The 19,149-nt window shown below is 38.7% G+C and overlaps 1 protein-coding gene across 1 annotated transcript; it reads left to right on the forward strand.

Annotated features, from left to right (window-relative positions):
- The first annotated feature begins 3,127 nt into the window (after positions 1–3,127).
- LOC122754475 (keratin, type I cytoskeletal 28-like) lies at positions 3,128–16,095 on the forward strand. Its single transcript, XM_044002955.1, has 8 exons — positions 3,128–3,629; positions 4,544–4,626; positions 6,233–6,389; positions 9,758–9,919; positions 10,004–10,129; positions 12,291–12,508; positions 13,822–13,877; positions 15,789–16,095. Exons 1-8 carry the CDS (start codon positions 3,165–3,167, stop codon positions 15,929–15,931), a joined length of 1,410 nt encoding a protein of 469 aa, XP_043858890.1. The 5' UTR covers positions 3,128–3,164; the 3' UTR covers positions 15,932–16,095.
- Positions 16,096–19,149: the final 3,054 nt, after the last annotated feature.

The raw sequence follows: 19,149 nt of genomic DNA on the forward strand, positions 1-19,149 counted from the left end.
AAAAGACCTCACCATCTCTCTTCAATGCACACATTCTGCTGGATCTCCTCCATGACACTGGGGGATATATATTTTTTTAATGTCCAACTTGAGATTAATAATCAGAATGAGTCACAGAACACAACAGTCTCTAAAGAATTAAAATTAAGTATTACTCAGAGGGTAATGGGAAAGTGCATGGTTATGTATAAACAGACTGCAACACAAAACAAACAAGGAAATTCAGCTCTTTAGAGCTGAAGGAAAGAAAGTCAATCCAGAGAACCAGGCCAACCTTACAGGCTCTCCCACAACAAAGTGATCCCCATATTTATGTTGTGGTCTTACAAAAGGGTCAATTCAACAAATATCTACTCATTGTACAAAGCAATGTCCTGAGTATGGGGATACAAAGACACATGTGAAATCACTCTTGCTCTCCAAAAGATCACATTCTACTGCGTGGGAGGTAAGTAGGTGGCAAAAGATGGAGCACTGAGTCTGGAATCAGGAAAACCTAAATCCAAATCTGGCCTCAGACACTGTGCAGGTCATTGAACCTCTACTCTTTCAGTTTTCCTAACTATCAGATGGGGATAATCATAGTACCTACTTCTGAGGGTTGTTGTACCAAACAAACGAAATACTATTTGAAAAGTACTTCGCACAGTGCCTAGCACTTAGTAGATACTAAGTGATTGTTCCCTTCCTACCTGCTCCTTCCTTGTGAGGGACAAGGGGAAGGAGACATGTAAGATGTACAAAAGTAAGTATAACACACTTCCACTGACCAACAGTGATGGTGACTGAATGGTGAGAAAGAAGGCAGAAAATCTGAAGAATCACACAGTTTATTTTAGATATCCAAAAAAACCAGTTTGGCTACTGGTCCTTTAAATGTGAGATCTTTGTCAGATGATCAGTGAGTATACTCATTGCTGGAGGAGCTGAATCATAGCGATCTTGACATTCTTTTAATTAATGAAGCCGGAAGAACAAAGAAAGCTGCAGCTCAGTGGAAGGACAGTTCACAGGTGCTCTTTGGAGAGGCAAAGAAAGGAGCTGACAGAGTGTGTCTTAGTGTCCGCCCAGATACTAAAAGTAACACAAGATGTTCCAAAATTCTTTGTAACAATAGTAAACTATCAGAGGATTAGGGTTAGGAAGGATTGAGTTATTAAAGATTAAAACTGAACCAAGACTTTTGGGATACCCTATGTTATTTCATGAGATAATTGGCATTCAGGTAGTGAAGAACTAATGATAATTATTTCTAAAAAATTCTACCATGAAAATAAGTGTAGCTCATGTACCCTCATCAGTTGCTGAGGATAACGTGGTAGAGAAATTCTACAAATAATTTGATAAGACTCTTCAAATGAAATAAAAATATATTCTACTTCAATGCAAAGGGGGGAAAGGGTGAGAATGGGGAGAAATATGTTATATATGTGTTGTCTCCCCCTTTAGAATGTGAGCTCCGTGAAAACAGAGATTGCCCTACTTTTCTATTTGTGTCCTTGGTGCTTAGCACAGTGCTTTGCATGTAGCAAGCACCTAATTAATGCTTTATTCATTCAACATATGGGAAATTATGATTGAGGAGAACGAACTGAGATTTATAGATTAGACAGAAGCATTACTCCTCTATAATAATAGCTAGCATTTATATAATGCTTTAAGGTTTGCTAAAAGCTTTAGAAATGTTATCTCATTTTATTCTCACGCCAACCCTGGGAGGTAGTTGCTATTATTACCCCCATATTAAGATGAAGAAACCAAGGGAGACAAAAACTAAGTGATGTGCCCAGGGTTATCTAGCTATTAAATGTCTGGCACTATAAGTGAACTCAGTTCTTCCTGATTCTAGGTCCCTCACCCTATGCACTGCACCACTTTTCCATGACCACTTTCTTCAAAAAAAAGAATCAGTAGGTACTAGACACATGGAGTACCAAATACCACCAGGAAAAATGAAATTGACTCCATCTTTACAGAAAGGAAAAGATCTGTTATTTATGTGAAAGTTATCCCTAAGTCATCTGTCTGTGTATGACCAACTTATCAAAGTTGCCAAAGTTGGGGGGGGGGGAGACAAGGAAGAGGAGAAGGAGAGGGAAAAGGAGATCAAGAAGATGGAGAAGAAAAGGAGGAAGAGAAGAAATCATGATAAATATAAGACATACAATTAAAATGGATTCATCCTGAATTCTTCAAATAAGTTACTAAGAACAAACAGAAATGATACTGATACCAACTACAACTTTATCCAGAATTCTAAACAATGCAAAATAATTGTCACAACAAGAAGACCAAAAAAGCCCAGAAATGATCTCATTCAGTAAAAATCTAACTTGTTTCCCAAATGGAGAAAGATGGCTGCCAAAGGCAATAATGAGTTAGATCATAAATTTGTCTATAAAAATCTTACAAAGAAGGATGATTGACAATTATGAGCAGTAGCATTTCATAAAGCAGAGAAAAATACAGTGAATTAATATTAAGCAGAACATAAAACAAAGAGACATGCTATCCAAAGATGCTCACTGTTATCAGAGAGGATATCCTTTGCAGAATCCAAATGGAAGAGGGATCCTTTATATAAAGATAGTCAAGTCCTCCTGATGTTTCTGATTATAGATGTTATCTTGCTAATTGTATTAGGCCCAAGATGCAGTGGGTTATACCACAGGGTTTTCTGAATCAAATAAATTGACCAAATATCGATTGATATTCCAAAGACAAACAGAATCTATATCAAACTTTTACTTTTTCTTTGAAATATGATAATACCTTACACTAGATGATGAAAATTATAGTCCACTGATCTGGATGAAAGTAAAGAATTACTCATCCAAAAATTAGAAGATAAATAACTAAAGCAACCAAGCCCCACCCTATTATTTTTAAGATAACAAATATCCCTAAGGTATGTGCCCTCCTAATAACAATAATAATAGCTATCATGTATATAGAGGGAACCCCATAGGACTTAGATGTTAATTGCCCCCCAAATCATCCAATTATGGATAATTAATGCTGATCTAGCAGATATCATTTTTCTCAGACAAAATTCAAAGAGAAACACCCCTACTGATTGTGTATAAAACTCACAGAACTAAGCAGTCTTTCCACTTTGACTCTCTAGCTACCCACAGACAAGTCGACCTCTTTCTTCAAAGGCCATGTCTCTTCGGATTTCTAGTGGACCCAGGCGCATCTGCTCATGGTCTGGAGCTGGGTCAGTCAGAATACCCAATGGCAGCACCAGCTTTGGGAATAATAGCATGTGTGGAGGCTCTGTTGTAGGAGGTGGAAACTTAACTGGTGGAGGTTATGGAAGCAGCTTTGGTGGGAGCTCAGGGGGAGCGCCCAGTGGGAACCCCATTGGTGGTAGCTTCGGAAGTGCTTCTTGTGCTGGTTTTGTGGGGAATGAAGGCCTCCTCTCCGGCAACGAGAAGGTCACCATGCAGAACCTTAACGACCGTCTGGCTTCTTACCTGGACAATGTGCGAGCTCTGGAGGAGGCCAATTCTGAGCTGGAGCAAAAAATTAAAGGCTGGTATGAGAAATTTGGTCCTGGCTCCTGCCGTGGCCTAGACCATGACTATAGCAGGTATCATCTGACTATCGAAGAGCTTAAGAATAAGGTAAGAAATCCCAAGTTTGAAACAATTCCAAGTGTGCTTGGCTTTGAAACTATGAATTCCCTAGAGAGGCCCCTATAATAAGATGATATTCAAAGCTCTGTGTTATTTATCATGTATGGTGGATTGTTATAATTAATTTTATTTGGCAATCCCCTATTCTTTTAGGTCATGCTTAGGCATTTATGGTCTTGAGTTTCAGTGTTATTAAAATTGACATGAACTATTAATGCCATTTTTCATTTTGTCTTTGTATTCCTGGAAAGCTTCTAGGGTAGTAACTTGCATGCAGTAGACACTAAATAAATATTCAATGCATTGGATTGGATGCTTCCAGTTCAATTATTCATCCTCAGATTTGAACATTTTCACCCAAGGCAAGATAGCTTCGGGTTGTAGAAAGAGTGCTGAGTCTACTGTCAGGAAAATTGGCACTGTTATTTTCTACCAATATGACCTTAGGCAAGTCACTTTTCCTCTCCGAGACTCAGTTTCCTCAACTGAAAAAAGGAGGGGTTGGAGTAGATTACTTCTAAAGTCCTTTTCAGTTCTAAAATCTGTGGTCTTGTGATTTATTTTATATAATAATATGCAATAGGGCTGGATATGGAAATAGAAGACCAGCACTCAGATCCAAAGTTCTGCAATTTACTAGCTGTATGACCTTGGAGAAGTATCTTCATCTCTCACTCAAAAAAATGAAATGAACTAGAATAATAATCTCTTAGGTGTAATCCAGATTGACATCTGTGGTCCTGAATGAAATAAACTATGCCAGTACTTTTTTTAAGTTGAAAACACTTTAATTGCTTTTTAAGAAAGTTCTTCATTTAGTTTTTTAACACATTTGGTCTTGTGAAATGAGAATTTGGCTTGTAAATGCATATTATAAGTTTTTCTCTTTTGATCTCTTCTAGCTTATCTCTTCCACCACAAGCAATGCTAATGTTGTTCTGCAGATTGACAATGCCAGGCTGGCTGCGGATGATTTCCGTCTGAAGTAAGGGGCATACAATAATGCTAGGGACAATGCCCAAGGGAAGAATTTTTATTTCTATTTCTGGGCAGCTAGGTGGTACAGTGGAAAGAGTGCTAGACTTGGAGTCAGACAGACACAGAATTTGAATAATAGATCAGACACATACTAGCTATGTGACCCTGAACAAGTTGCTTAAATTTAGCCTCAGTTTCCCTCATCTGTAAAATGGGGATAATAATAGGGTCTAGCTCACAGGGTTATTGAGGGGCTCAGTAAGATTACACCTATAAAGCACTTTGCAAAGCATAAAATGCTATATAAGTGCTAGCTATTAATATTTCTTTGATTGAATATGTTTCAGTCCCCAGCTAATAGCAGTGCTGACAAAAATGACAACAAAAAATGTGGGAAAAGGATTCATATTATAATACTCCTAGCCAAAAAAATGATTATAAAATAGTTGTTTTGAACAAAATGCTGACATTTATAATAGATAGATAGACAGACAGACAGACAGACGGACAGATGGATGGATGGACGGATGGATGGATGGAATGAAAAAATGGGACAGGAAAAGTCTGAACATGTTTTTAGAACTCTAATCCAATGAAATAATTTGGAAGTGATATCCCTGTAAGTGAACTACATGCAACCTAGTACCTAGCACAGTGCCTAGCACTTAGTAAGTGTTTCTCTATTGACTTATAAATAGAATAGTAAAATATTCCCTTATCCTTCCCTAATTATACCAAAGAGCTAGTTGTTAGAACTATAACTAGGGTGGAGTAACTGGGGCTTTTTCCTAGAAGGCTGGATTCAAATTTTGCCAGATTTGGAGAACACTGACAGTATTTGTGGGCAGCTAGGTGGCACAGTGAATAGAGTGCCAGGCTTGAAGTCAGAAAGACCCATCTTCCTGAGTCAAATCTGGCCTCAGACACTTACTAGCTATGTGACCCTGGACAAGTGACCTCACCCTGTTTGCCTCAGTTTCCGCCTCTGTAATATGAGCTGGAGAAGGAAATGGCAAACCATTCAAGTATCTCTTTGCAAAGAAAACCCCAAATGGGGTCACAAGGGGTCGGACATGACTGAAAGAGCTGAACAAAATGACAGCATTTGTAGTCCTTTAGCAACATAAACACAAAAGCATTTAGTTAAAATGGAAAGCTATCAAATGATGGATTGGAGTAATAGATGAAACATTTATTAAGTGCTTTCTATGTTCCAGGCACTGTGCAGGAATGAGCTCCAGTGCTATTTTGCCCTGCTTTTTCCTTCCCCAGTTTAATATAACCTCCCAAGCAGCAGTCTCATACTGTTATCCTAGGGGGTGGAATAAGGGTTCTCTGCCATACCACATCCACAGCTGAGACCACATTTTATGCCACTTGCCGCAAGAACAGTTCGTGGTACTAATAACAATTTTCCAGAGGAAATTATTATTAATAATTGATATTATATTTGCCTAATTTATATTATTAATAATTTAGTAATAATAATTTCCCAGAGGAAGTTATTCCTAGGCTTATTCTGATTTTCAATTTAAAAAGAATTTGGTTTTATTTTTTGTCTTACCTTTTGTCTGACCTACTTTGTTTGGAAAATCAATGCAATGTTCTCTAAGGTTTGAAAACGAGCTGGCTTTTCATCAAAGTGTTGAGGCGGATATCAATGGCCTACGTAGAGTACTGGATGAGCTGACGCTCTGCAGAACAGACCTGGAAATCCAATATGAAACTATGAATGAGGAGCTGACTTACCTCAAGAAGAATCACGAAGAGGTAAGAAGCAAACCAAAGCCTCATGCCTTCTTTGGCCAATCAAACTCCCTCCTGGTCATTTAAAAACATTGTCATCATGCAGGGTTCCTCTTTATGCCAGACTATTTCTCTCAACCTTTATGGCTCAGTTCTGGGGGAGAACCTTCATAGAGGCTTTCCATGGCCAGAATGGTGAGATGTAAAAATTAATATGCTCAAAAAAAGGGGGGGGCAGCTAGGTGGTGCAGTGGATAAAGCACTGGCCCTGGATTCAGGAGGACCTGAATTCAAATCTGGCCTCAGGCACTTGACAATTACTAGCTGTGTGACCTTGGGAAAGTCACTTAACCCCCATTTCCCACCCTCCCCAAAAAATTTTAATGTTAATATGCTCAAGGTAGATTATTACAATCCAATCAAATAAATCCTACCAAGAACTAGCTACAAAAACAAGACAAAAATAGTTATTGACATCAAAGGGTTTACACTCTACCAGGAAGACTACAGCATGTAAATATAAGCATATACTGAACAATTTAAGGAAGGAAAAAACAATAATAACATATAGCTTTAATGTTAGTATGGTAGATATATTGATGGACTTTTAGACAGTAAAATTTGGATTCAAATTTAGCCTCAGACACTTGTTTGCTATGTGATTCTGGGCAAGTCATTTGGACTCTGATCCCTTCCAGCTCTAAATTTATGATACCATAAAACCTCCCAAAAATCAATTCCAAGGTTCATTTCATTCAAAAATCTCTGATGCTATTGATGAGTTGATTCTACACTTTTCACTCTCTTTGCTATATAGATATTTATTTATTTATTTAAGAAGGGAAGACTTGTTAGAGTTTGTCAAACAATTACAAAAGTGGGGGGAGGTGGACAAAGAAGCCAAAATTTTTTCATCATCCTTTTCTAAGCTCTAGCTTCGGGGCAGCTAGGTGGTGCAGTGGATAGAGCACCAGCCCTGGAATCAGGAGGACCTGAGTTCAAATCCAGCCTCAGACACTTAACACTTACTAGCTGTGTGACCCTGGGCAAGTCACTTAACCCCAATTGCCTCACTAAAAAAAAAAAAAAAAAAGACAGCTAAGCTCTAGCTTCAGTGTCTATTATTACTTTTGGATGAATATAGATCTGGGTTTAGGGTTTAAGTGAGGCAGGGCTATGTAAAGTTATCAGCCTCACTCTCTCCTCCAGAGTCATTAATTGGGCTTTGATGCCTCAGAGTGAGTGAAAATAGCAATTGCTTCTGTTCTGGCCAGAAACTCTAAGCGTCTCCCCCTCCCAGACTCATTCTTTTATAAAGACAAACTAGGTCATCTTTTGCCTCAATTTTTACCTAACCTTTAATTACTGAATGGGCATTGCCTCAGATAAACCGAGATCTTGGAAAGACTTTAGCTTAAAAAGACCACGGTCTCCCACTACATCAGGGGCCATCACCGGTCGTCTTGACCTATTTCTTGCCAAGTGGACTCCAATGACTTTGGAAGAGCCAATGAGGCTGGTGACTTTGCGTAGCCCTCCTCATTTAAACCCAATTCACTTGCAAGTTAAGACATCACCCTCCTGATGTTATTGGTCCTCTTTGAGAATGAAGGATGAACAACAATATCGATCTGGAACTGTGTCTTGGTCATTTTTGTGGTAAAGAAGGAAGAGCATTGGCTGTAGGGTCAGAGAAGACTTGGGTTCACATCCTGCCTGTGATCCCTACTGCTTGTATGGCTTCAGAAGAGCCCCCAAACCTCCCTCTGCTTCAGTGTCTTCATCTGGCGAATGAGAAGATTAAACTCTGCCTCTGAGGTCTCCTCCAGCTCCAATGGGTTGCACTATTTTAATAAGTATTATATAATATTATATAATATGTAATTATATATTTAATAAGCTGTTTAATAAGTATTTGTTGAATGACAAATATTCATTTGGTATTTTGGAGAGGATAGAGGACATTTTATATAATTTCACCCAAAAATTATTTAAAATAGAATGTGAAAGGGAAAGGGAAGGTAAAATTTATTAAGCACCTACTATGTGCCAGGCACTATGCTAAGTGCTTTACAAATTTGATCTCACTTGATAAGGTCTCTAAGGGACCTTTGAGATTATACAGACAGATTTAGAACAGGGCAGGTTCTTAGACATAATCTAGTCCAGTTTCCTCATTTTACAAAGGAGGAAGTCAAAACCCAGAGAGGTTCAGTGTCTTACCCAAGGCAGCAGATGGCCAATCCTACATTGAAACTCATGTCTTCTAACTCTAAATCCTGGACAGATTCCATTTGTCTAGCTTGGAAAGGTGCAGTCACATTGCTTAATATCTTCTCTACAATCTTACCTCAAAGAAATTAAAACAATATCCAGCATCCTATGAACCCTCCATAAATGTTTGGGGTTTGGAAGAGTTTGGGGGGAGGGGTTTGAAGAGGGTATTTTAAATCAAACCCATGATTTCATCTGTATTAATGAATTTCCAGTGCTTTCCCATTTTGAATTTTTTAATCCTCTACATACAGAGAGAGAGAGAGAGAGAGAGAGAGAGAGTTTGTTTTGTTTATTTTTGTTTACATTATGTTCCTCACCACCATCAGATTATAAACTCCTTGAGGACAGGAACTATCTTTTGCCTCTTTTTGTATCCCCAGCCCTTAGCACAGTGCCTAGCACATAGCAGACACAATAAACGTTTATTAAATTGAATTCAACTTCCATTAAAGAAACTCACTTGACCAGAGTAGACCAATAAGAGTTCTGCAGTTTAGAGTCTTAGCAAATTGCCTGGGGCACTGAGGGATTCAATGACTAACCCAGGGTCACATTGTATGAGTGTGTATCCTGTTACTATACAAGGCTTGATTACATGCCTCCCTAAGCCAGGAATTTTAACCTCTTTGCATCATCAAACCCTTTGACAATTTGAAGTCTATAGATGGACCCCTTCTCAGAATAGTCCTTAAATGTATAAAATAAAATGCACAGGATTATTTTGAAATAGTTACCAAAACATTTTAAATAAGTTCACGGACCCTAGGTTAGAAATTACTGTATTATAGCAAACTGACTTTATTAATAACCTAAGGTGGCTGGGGGATGGCAAGAAACCTCATCAAAGAAAGGATTCAGAATGAATTGTATCCAATATCATATATATATATATATATATATGTATGTATGTATGTATGTATATATGTGTATATATGGTCCATATTACATACTATATTATATTGCTGTGTTATATTTATTATATTATGTTATATTATGTTTTTTATTATAGTATATTATATTAATTCAACCCGCAAAGCTGATAAAGCAGTTCTTTAGTTCTCTGTGTATTGGCATCAAACTTCACCTTGAAAGTCTTCCTGGTGTTTCCCTTTCAGGAAATGAAAGCCCTCCAGTGCGCTGCAGGTGGGAATGTGAACGTGGAGATGAACGCAGCCCCAGGGGTGGATCTGACTGTTCTACTGAACAACATGAGGGCTGAGTACGAGGACCTGGCTGAGCAGAACCGCAGGGATGCTGAAGCCTGGTTCAATGAAAAGGTAAGTCCATCGCGGATGATATTCATTACCGGGCCCTCTTCAAGTAGTCCTCACCAAGCTGATTTAACCTATCTCCTGATGCAGAGTGCCACGCTCCAACAGCAGATCTCTGATGATGCTGGGGCCACCACCTCAGCCAGGAGCGAGCTCACTGAAATGAAGCGTACTGTCCAAACCCTGGAGATCGAGCTACAGTCCCTCCTGGCAACGGTGGGTGAGAAATGCGTGGGTCATGTGACTTTGCATGATTTAAAGACCTTTCAAAGAAATCCGTCTTTTCTTAAGATCACAGATTCAGAGCAGGAAGGGACCTTCTAATTCAGACCACGTCATGTGACCTCATTCGTGGAAGTGGAAGACAAGAGAGGTCAAATGGCTGTCCTTAAATTGCTTAGGTAGCATCTTTGTACACACTGACTGCATTATATTTTTATGTCTTTTCATGTTCCTTACTTGCTTGCTTGATTACCTTTGGGCAGGGATGTTCGGGAAGGAAGGGATTGTCCTTTACTCCCAAGCTCACTCCAGCCCCAAGATCAGTCCCTCCCCCAAGTCTTTCTACCCCCAAAGCTAGTTCCCCACCCCCCCCAAAAAATTACATTCCCTCCTTCTTTAAATCACCAAGTATTTCATTCCCAATAAGGACTGAGTTCTCATTTGAAAATAATAACAAATTTATAGTAACAGAATAATCAACTGACATCACAGAAATTCACTGAGGACAGGGACAGTTTTATATTTGTCATTGCAATACTCAACACCCTAAGACAATGCTTAGAACATTATAGGCACATATAAATGCTTATTGGTTGGTTGATTGACATTTGTTAGAAAATAGTTTCTGCACTATCCATCAAGCAATTACTAGGCATGTCTTAAGTGCTTACTACATGCCGTGTAGTGGGGATACAAAGAGAAATGAAACAATTGCCCAGCCTCTCATCCCACTCCCTGGGGAGCTTACATTGTGGCAGGGAAGCCATAACCTGGTATGCTGGAAAAGGCATAGTTCTGGATTCTAATCTTGCTTCTGTCAACTACTATTTTGATTAAGTCATTCAACTTCCCTGGGCCTCAGTTTCCTCATCTGTAAAATGATGGGGTTGGACTAGATTGCCTGTGAGGTAGCTTTATGATCTTATGTACACATAAAAATATATACAAAGTCAACACACAATCATTTCAGGAGGGCTGATTAAAAGCTTTTTAACTATAAATTACATATGCCCAGCTAAGTTTAACTAAGAAATTAATGCATTTATTCCACTAATGTGCTATGTGGAATTTTTTATTTGGGGGGGTTGGGGCAATGAGGGTTAAGTGACTTGCCCAGGGTCACACAGCTAGTAAGTGTCAAGTGTCTGAGGTCGAATTTGAACTCAGGTCCTCCTGACTCCAGGGCCAGTGCTTTAGAGCTATGTTGAATTCTTTATCCAGTTTTATAAAACAGCGATCAAATTACTTTTAAAAAATACAGAGCTGTGATTTTATTGATTTAGGGAACTCCCATTGTGAAAGCTCCCTCTACCAATAAAGATCAGCTATTGTAGTGCTTTGGGCACTAAAAGTTAAGTCACTCTACCATGGTCACAACAGCTAGTATGTATCAGGGGTAGGAACCAAAACTCAGTTCTTTCTAGCTCTGAGGTCAGTCCTCTCTTCATTGAGTTACACTCCCTATCCACGGCTGAATCATTAGTGACACAAAAACCAGAAATCAAATCCCATTATGACCAAAGAATGGAAGCTATTCAGCCTCAGCCATCTGTTTGCTGCGTCTGAAGAAAGAGGCCAGTGTAGAGACACATTTTCCTTTTTGCTAGGCAGGAGGGAAAGGAAGCGCATGACATATGGCATTTTTTTAAGTGTTAAAATGCTAACTCTGCCATGTCCGTCATCCCAACATTTCTCAGGAAAATGAGCTTCAACCCAAATACGCCATACTTGTGGGCCAGGTGTCCATTCACATAAATGCAGGATATCCGTGCCGAGAGAGGATTTCATGAGTGTACATTTAAAAACATCATTCTAGGATCCACAGGCTTCATCTGACTGCAAAAAGGGTCCATGACCCCAAAACAAGGTTAAGAACTACCTGCCCCAGGGGGCGGCTAGGTGGTGCAGTGGATAAAGCACCGGCCCTGGATTCAGAAATTCCTGAGTTCAAATCCGGCCTCAGACACTTGACACTTACTAGCCGTGTGACCCTGGGCAAGTCACTTAACCCCATTCCCCCTTTAAAAAAATTAAAAATTAAAAAAATTTTTAAAAAAGAACTCCTGCCCTGGATCCACTGGGCCAATTTTCACTATATGACTAACTCCTCTAACTATATTTTAATCTCAGATGCGTCTTTCTCCTGTACCCACAGAAACACTCACTGGAATGTTCCTTGAACGAGACGGAAGGGAACTACTGTGTGCAGCTCTCACAAATCCAGGCCCAGATCGGAGCCCTAGAGGAGCAACTGCAGCAGGTCAGGACTGAGACCGAGGGCCAGAAGCTGGAGTATGAGCAGCTGCTTGATACCAAAATTCGTCTGGAGAAGGAAATTGAGACCTACTGTCGACTGATTGATGGAGATGATAGGTAGGGAAGGCCACCAGAAAATGAGGTTTTTATTCAACCACAACCAAGTTGTCACTAAATTGCCTAGAGAAATGAGAGGTTAAGTAATTTGCTTAGGGTCACACAGGTCCCACACAGAATTGAATCCAGGTCTTTTTGACCTTAAGGTCAGCTCTAGCCACTATGCCAATGCTGCCTCTAATGGTATCATACTTACAATAATTCCATCACCTGCACTTATGATCAATGTCATTGTTATTTTCACAGGCTCCCATTTCCTTCTTTCAATGTCAATTGATTATTACCAGATTCATGATTCTTTACTCCAGCTCCTCTTTCTTCTTTCCCTTGTCTCTCCTTACTTCTGACAAGCCAATCAAACAACTTCATTTATTATGCATTCCTCACTAATAATTATTCTACCCTAATAATAATTCTAATCTAAAAGAAATCAAAATGCCCATCCCAAACTCATCTCCAGACTTCTTTACAGACCTTCCTAAAAATTTCCTTCTGGCTAATCTGCCAAGAATGGATGAATGAAACTAATTTTTAAAAGTACTTAACCTAGTAGTTACTATGTGCTTAGAACCAGTGATATAATACAGTCAGACAAGACAGCTCCTGCCCTCAAGGAGCTTACATTCTAGTTAGGAAAGAAAATAAAGAGGGGGGCAGCTAAGTGGTGCAGTAGATAAAGCACCGGCCTTGGATTCAAAAGGACCTGAGTTCAAATGCTGCCTCAGACACTTGACACTTGCTAGCTTTGTGACCCTGAGCAAGTCACTTAACCCTCATTGCCCCACCAAAAAAAGGAAATAGATAAAGAAGAGTTGGAAGTCAGGGGAGAGTTGTTATACAGTACTATATGGAAGTGGTATGGAGGCCTGATTCCCCTGATAAAACTTTGTGCCAGGGACAGAGTCCAGGTTTGGGGGGCGGGGGGTAGGAGGATGAGTAAACTCATCTACTTTGAATAGGGTAAAGAGAGAAATGGATAATGCTAATGTCCTGGAATAAATCTAAAAGAAGCATTTCCCCAAGTACCTAAGGACAAAAGTGAATTCATGTTTCTGTATGTCTATCTTGTCACGTTAGCATGTTAAAATTCATGGGTGAAAGACAGTCCCGCCCTTTAAAATAAACGTTCATTTCAAATTAAATGTCATTTAATTTCAGTTCCTAGATATACAGGTCTTAGAGTCTTCTGCAATAAACCTAGGTCTGTTTTTGGTTTTTGATACACAAAGTTTATTTAGGTTTAACTATTCCTGCTTTCACAACAAACAGAAAAAGGAAAAAGATAAACCTCATCTTTATTTTTATTTTCACAGTTCATGCTCCAAAACAAAAATCTATGGATCAGGAGGTCCCGGAAATTCAACTAAAGGTATTATAATACATTTCTATTTTTACTTTTTCTGGTAACTGTCCATCATCTATCAAAAAGGATGCTGTCCAACCTTCTCACATCCCAAGTCCTTAACATTTAGGAAAATAAAACCTAAGAAGTTTCCTGAGGAACACTGAGATTAAGTGATCAGCTAGCAAGTCTCAGAAGCTGGATTTGATTCTAAGTCTTTCTGACTCCAGGAAGCTAAGTGATACAGTGGATTGGGCCCTGGGCTTGGAATCAGGAAGACCCATCTTCCTAAGGTCAAATCCAGCCTTGCATATTTACTAGCTGTGTGAGCAAGTCACTTAACCCTATCTGCCTCAGTTTCTCATCTGTGAAAAAGTAAATGGCATACTACTCCAGTATCCCTACAAAAATAAATAAAAAGGAAGGAGAGAGAGAAAGAAAGGAAGAAAGAAAGAAAGAAAGAAAGAAAGAAAGAAAGAAAGAAAGAAAGAAAGAAAGAAAGAAAGAAAGAAAGAAAGAAAGAAAGGAAGGAAGAAAGAAAGAAAGAAAGATGGAGATGGATAGATAGATAAACAGGTAAAGCATTTTTGCACACTGTGTGCCAAGCACTGTGCTGTAAATTCTGAGGATACAAAAAACAAAAAACAAAAACAAAAACAAGCAAACAAGCAGGACGATCCCTTGTCCCCAAGGAGCTTATATTTTAATGGAGAAAAGACAATACATGTGGGGAGCTGGAAGGGGGAAGAAGAGTAAGAGGATGAGTAATATGAAAATTTCTGGGAAATGACCTCAAGGATGAGGAAATACCTCATGTATTAGATGACCCATGAGCCCAGTTTTGAAAGAAACTAGGGATTCTGACAAGCAGAATTGAGAACTGAGTGCATTCAGGTTTAGGGGGAGGAGGGGAGAAGGGCAGATATAAAGGTATGGAGATGGAAAAGGGAATGTTGCACAACTCTACTAAAAAACTATCTGTTCTGTTCTCGGAAGCAAGCTTTGTTATCTTAAGTGTAAATGCATATGGAATATGTATATGCCAAACTCCCATTCCACATATATGTGTGTGTATGCATGCATGTATATATCTATGTATGTATGTGTGTGGGGGGGAGAGAGACAGAGAGAGAGAGACAGAAAGAGAGAGGGAGTTGCTGCCAAGGCCTGCCATTTCACCTTTACAACACCTCTCCCCCCCAACTCCAGGGTAGATCCCCTACCTCCCCTCTCCCTTCCCTGAGGCCGTAAGCAATCAGATATATCACCTCTTGATTATTGCCATAGTGGGCTTGTGAATTAGCCTGTCACAAGTGTTTTTCCCTCCAATAGTCCTCTATTCAGCCACTAAAGTGATTTCCCTAAAATGCAAATCTGACCATGTCACCACACCCTACTTAATAAATTCCAATGGCTTCCATAGCCTCCAGAACAAATACAAAATCCTCTATTTGGCATTCAGAGTTCTTCATAAGGTATTATGAAGGTATTTCCAGCTTTCTTGCACCATCCTCTCCAACAAGGACTCTTTGATCCAGTAATACCGGCCTCCTGGCTGTTCTGAGAACAAGATGCTCCATCTCTTGACTATGGGCATTTTCTTTGGCTGTCCTCCATGCTGGTATGCTTTCCCTCCTTTGCTCTACCTACTGACCTCCCTGGCTTCTTTTAAGTCCCAACTAAAATCCCACCTTCTGTAAGAAGTCTTCTCCAACCTCTTAATCTTAGTGTTTTCCTTCTTTCATATTCTATTTTTCCTGTATATAGCTTGTTTTGTATATATTTGTTTGCATGTTGTCCCCCTATTAGATTATAAGCTTCTTAAGGGCAGGGACTATCTTTTGCCTCTTCTTATATCCTCAGCACTTAGTAATTGATATATGATATAATAAATGTTTATGGATTGATTTATTGATGTTGCATATGTTTCATTTCTAGATCTCTCCAAAACCACCCTAGTAAAGACTGTTGTTGAAGAGCTAGATCAGCGGGGCAAGGTCCTCTCAACCAGGGTTCACTCCATTGAAGAAAAGACTTCTAAGATAAGCAATGGCAAAACAGAACAAAGGGTCCCTTTCTAGAGAACCCAGGCAAGAGAAGAACGAGCAACAGCTCCTAACAAGATGCATGATTCTAAACATAAGAGAAATACTTTCTGTTCTGAAAGTACCTAGCAAAAATCTCTGCTTATACTATTTTTTTCCTTTCACCAATAGTAGGTTTGGGGGCTTTTTTGCTGTTAAATAAAGATACAAATATACAACTGTTTCTTTTTTGAGTGTTTTAATCATCATTTCTTTCACAAGTCATTTTTGCAGTTTCTTGCTTATACTTGGACAAATGGGGTAGAGGAAATACTTGGGATGTTTTGTTTGTTTTTCATATTAGTATAATCAATGGGTGCTACTGTACATAGAAAGGATATAAAGGGCAGCTAAGTGAAGCAGTGAATAGAGCTTAGAATAAAGAAGATTCCTTTTCATGAGTTCATATCCAGCCTCAGACACTTATTAGCTGTGTGACCCTGGGCAAATCACTTAGCCCTATTTTCCTAAGTTCCTTATCTATAAAATGAGTTAGAAAATGAAATGGAAACACTCCAGTATCTTTGCCAAGAAAACCCTAAACTGGGCCACAAAGAGTAAGATAGGACTGAACAACAAAAAAGAATGTAAACAAAAGTAATAATGACAATGATGATAATGGCATTTATATAGCATCAACGCCAATCACTTTGCTTAGCATTTTACAAATATCATCTTATTTGATCCTCATAACAATCCTTAGAGGTAGATGCTATTATTACCCTCACTTAGTTGAGGAAACTGAGGCAGGCAGTGGTTAAGTGGCTTACCCAGGGTCATGCAGCTAGTGAGTTTCTGAAGTTGGATTTGAATCAAGGTTGATTTCTGACTCCAGGCCCAATTCTCTATCCGCTGCACCACCTAAGCTACCTATTTTCTTTCTCTGCCCAACCCCGTTTGGGTAAAGTGGGGAGTTTGGACTGGATAATGGGGTGCAGTATTCCTTGGAGCATGTTTAGATATTCCCTGCTTGGATACTGTCCAAGGAACAACATGGAAGTTTAAGCAAAGCTCAGTCAGTCGATTGGTATTTATTAAGTATCACCTATATGTTAAGTGCTACACGAAGGTACATAATATCTTGGAGATATTCCAAGGACTTTCTCCCCCTTCCTACTTCCCTTTGCCCAACACATTTTCATTACATTAGGTTTTAGGTAACAGCCAGAATCACATTCAAGGAACCTTCAACTTTGTACCACTACTGTGCACAAGTCATCTTGGAACTGTATCTGCATGGGGTGAAATGTGGTGAAGACTGTCCTCTGTCTTGCTTTTTGCTGACAGTACTCAAAATGAGTATCTCTTTATGAGGATTCGGATCATAGTTAACAATATTGACCAGTTCTCCAGAGGCTTGTTGAGGATACAAATAACATTCCCAGAGAACTCTGAAAACTGCTTTGACAATGTTCTTTTTTCAATTCAATTCAACAAACATGAATTAGATGCCTACCATGTATAAGTCACCCACCATAGGTACTAGAGACACTAACAAAAATGACATAGGATTTTCCCTCAGGAGTTTCCATTCTACTGGAGGACAGGGAATTAATATAGGGAAAGATATAACCTATACCAAGAGAAGTAAATATGAAATAATTTTAGAAGAGAGATGGTAGGACTAACAATGAGGGAGGGAGAATAGGATTGGAAGAGATTCGGGAGAGTTTAGAAGAATTAAGTCTTGAAGAAAGCTGGAGGTTTAGATGTGGATATGAGGAGCCGGAGCACATTTCACACTGTGGGAAATGGCCTTCCAACTGTGATCAGGGTCATTGTATAATAGACTATTGCAATTTTTCATGCATTTAGTTGGGGTTTTTTCCCATATTGATTTTTCAACCAGTTTCTTTTGGAGAGTCCATGTCTAATTAAGGTTACCCTGCCAGTTATCTCTCAGCTATTAAGTATGGAAAATATACACCTCACCAATATTTTATACCATATACTGCAATAAATTCAAAATGGATACATGACTTGAATATTATACATTATACCACATACACAAATGGATCAGATAACTTTCACAACTATGGCTAGTGAGTAAATTTCTTACCCAAACAAGTAATTGAACAAATCACAAAAATAAAACAGATGGTATTTATTGCATGGAATTGAAAAGGTTTTATATAAACAAAATTAATGAAATAGAATTAAAGGGAAGCAGTCAACTGGAGGGAAACATTTTTGTGTAATTTATCTATGAGAAGGATCATCTGTATCCCAATGAGATAAAAAAAAATGAAAGGACTTATATATACAAAAGTATTTATAGCCACTCTTTTTGTGGTGGCAAAGAATTGGAAACTGAGGAGATACCCATCAATTAGGAATTGGCTGAAAAAGTTGTGGTATACGGCTGTAATGGAATGCTATTATATCATATGAAATGATGAACAGAATGCTCTCAGAAAAACCTAGAAAGACTTACATGAACAGATACAAAGTTAAATGAGCAGAACCAGGAGAACATTGTAGATAGTAACAGCAATATTATATAATGATCAAGTTGAATGATTAACTATTCTCATCAATACAACAACCCAAGAGATCTCCTGAGAAAGAATTAATGGATTCTGAATGTAGATCAAAGCTTACTTTCTTTAAGCTTTGTTTTAGTGGGTTGGGTGTTTTTAGGGGCTGCACTTTCTTTCACAACATGACTAAAGTGAAAATATTTTGCATGACTGCCCACATATATAACCTATATCAAATTGCTTGCTTTCTCAATAAGAGGGGAAGGAGAGAATTTTGAATGAATTTTTTAAATATTGGGAAAAAATTAAAAAATGAATAAGGGGGAGGAATATGATATTCAAGATACAGAGGCAACTAACATAGCTATGTAAAACCATAAGGCATTGTCCAAAAGATAAATGATCAAAAAACATGAACAATCAATTCTCAAAAGATGAATTACAAACTATTAACAATCACACAAAGGTGGGGCAGCTAGGTGGCACAGTGGATAGAGCACCGGCCCTGGAGTCAGGAGTACCTGAGTTCAAATCCAGCCTCAGACACTTAACACTTACTAGCTGTGTGACCCTGGGCAAGTCACTTAACCCCAATTGCCTCACTAAAAAAATAAAAAAAATTTTAAAAATTAAAAAAATAACAATCACACAAAGGATTGTTTTGAATCTCCAATGATAAAGAAATGCAAAGCAAAACTACTCTGAAGTTTCATCTTGTACCCAGAAAGTTGGCAA

The sequence above is a fragment of the Dromiciops gliroides genome, chromosome 4 (genome assembly GCF_019393635.1).
Source record: "Dromiciops gliroides isolate mDroGli1 chromosome 4, mDroGli1.pri, whole genome shotgun sequence".
In the NCBI taxonomy this organism is placed as follows: Eukaryota; Metazoa; Chordata; class Mammalia; order Microbiotheria; family Microbiotheriidae; genus Dromiciops; species Dromiciops gliroides.